This window comes from Bufo bufo, chromosome 3 (assembly GCF_905171765.1).
Source record: "Bufo bufo chromosome 3, aBufBuf1.1, whole genome shotgun sequence".
NCBI classification, from domain to species: Eukaryota; Metazoa; Chordata; class Amphibia; order Anura; family Bufonidae; genus Bufo; species Bufo bufo.
In genome coordinates, this window is record NC_053391.1 from 643,052,527 (window position 1) to 643,054,803 (window position 2,277).

Sequence of the window (2,277 nt, forward strand, 5' to 3'; positions counted from 1 at the left end):
GTAATATCACTCTAGGGATGTCAACGCTTCATGTCTTCTCATCAGGTCTCATGGCAAGACAGGCCTTTCTTCCAGTTCTAATGCTCTGTCTCCTACAGGTCATGCTGGCCACACATCCCGCCTGCCAACAACAACTGGCAGTGAAGCTGGTGAAGAAGAGGGTCCTGCTTCAGGACTTTAAAGACACTGTCCTGATTGAGCGACAGGTCCTGGAGGTGACTGGGAAGAGTCCATTGTTTACCCATGCTTATGCCACCTTCCAGACCAAGGTAAGAGTCTGATCCATTATCGAGGCTTGATCAGTGGGTTAGCTATACCGATCCCAACTGAGGAGGCTGCAGGACCTTTACTATAATATTTTAGAAACCTGGATCATATTTTCTGTCTTTTATCATAGGACTATGCCTTCTTCATCATGGAGTTTCTTAGCGGAGGAGATCTAAGTGTCCTCATGAGAGCCAACGCCCTATTCACCATTCCAGTCACCAGGTAAGACAGAACATGGATATATTAGATAAAACTGACGATTGCTGTCAGGAACATGCAGCTTTGTGTCATTATTAGTCTGGTAGTTTAATGGGTGAAATGTTGATATTCTTTCTTTCTTTTTGCCATCAGATTTATGGCAGCTGAGATCATCTGTGGGCTGCAGTTTCTCCACACCAGAGGCATCATACACAGGGACATAAAACCAGCCAATATCTTAATGAACAGCGCCGGTCACTTGAAGATCGCCGATTTTGGTCTTGCCGTGATGAACATCTTTGGGGATAAGAAGATCTCAGAATATGCCGGAACTCTTAGATACATGGCTCCTGAGGTGAGGAATCATCGACTGCACATGCTACTGAGCTGTTTCTTTCTACAGGGCTGGACGGCTGCATGACTTCTGCTGGCCTGGACAATGTTCTAACTCTTATTGTCTGCTGGATGTTTTCACAGATTCTTCTACGGAAGCCCTACAACACGGCAGTGGACTGGTTCTCAGCTGGTGTGATGATATATGAGATGGCTACTGGCAAATATCCATTCAATGCCGGTATACTGCCTGAAACAATCGAAAAGTCACTGATCAATGATGTTCCCACCTACCCAAAAGGCCTCAACCCCCAAGCTAGAGACCTTATAGTGGGGGTGAGTAGAAAGACACATAGCAGTAATACAGCGGCTAAATATTATGAAAATGAGGACATTGAAAATCAGGGATAGCATTGCAACGTGTGATGGAATGAATGTCTTTATTCTACATTTTTCCAGCTCTTAAACAAGTCACCAGAGAGTCGCCAGGTAGCGGTAGATAACATCAGGGAACATCCGTTTTTCATGGAAATCAACTGGACAGATATAGAGGGAGCAGGAGCTCGTCCACCATTCCAACTAGGACCAGTAAGTAAATGATCCAGAGAAGATGTGGCTAGTAGTACAGTTCCATTGTGTTCCTTCTTTATCAACACCGCTTTTGGTATGTTCTCTCCATAGCCACCAGTGATGACATTGACAAAAATCGATGACATCCTGTCCTCCACCGAAGCCAATAAGTCACCAATGGCTGAAAGAGATCAACAACTGTTCTGTGGATTCACATTTGCCAATGAGAACTGGCAGGTCGTAAAGCCAATTAAAGAACCTTTCATACGACCACGCAGGTGAGTCATTGTAGCTGAGAGGGGAATACAGATGGGGATTATTGGAGATTCCCTGTGAATCTGTGCAGTGTGGATTCCATTCACTGGCTTATAGTCTGCTCATGGGTGGACAGAGCAAACTTGAAGGTGGTTACCATTTTGCAAGGCTATTTCATTTCATTTCCAACCTGTTTTAATTTTTTCTTGGTAGAACGTTTGGCAGATTTGTGAGAGAGACCTTCCGCAGGATCTGGAGGAAGATGAAAAACTGGAAGTAAAGAGCTCCACTCTGTATACAGATGTCCCCAGTAGATCAGTGGCTGAAAAACATCATGTTCCAGCAGAGCCTCTTGCTGACATCATAAACAGCAGAAAAACCAACCAACACTTGCTGTCCTTGTATGAGCCTCAGATTCCAAACTCTTACCTCTATCTGCTCTCCTGACTACTCATCGGTACTGTGCCACACCAGTCCTTGTTCCTCAGCTTCATTTCCAGCTGCCACTAGAAGTAACCTGAGGGCTGTGACCTGCAGTCTAGCATGCAGCCAAGAAGCTATGGAGTCGATGAAGATTCTTCCAAGAATCAATGACTTGACCGACAGCGCTTCTAGTCGACAAGTTGCCTCTTGTGCCCAAAGGGAAGGGTGGTC

The 2,277-nt window shown here is 45.3% G+C and overlaps 1 protein-coding gene across 1 annotated transcript; it reads left to right on the plus strand.

Annotated features, from left to right (window-relative positions):
* The first annotated feature begins 415 nt into the window (after positions 1-415).
* LOC120993996 (protein kinase C delta type-like) lies at positions 416-1,903 on the plus strand. Its single transcript, XM_040422456.1, has 6 exons — positions 416-489; positions 619-820; positions 943-1,134; positions 1,258-1,386; positions 1,480-1,646; positions 1,837-1,903. Exons 1-6 carry the CDS (start codon positions 416-418, stop codon positions 1,901-1,903), a joined length of 831 nt encoding a protein of 276 aa, XP_040278390.1.
* Positions 1,904-2,277: the final 374 nt, after the last annotated feature.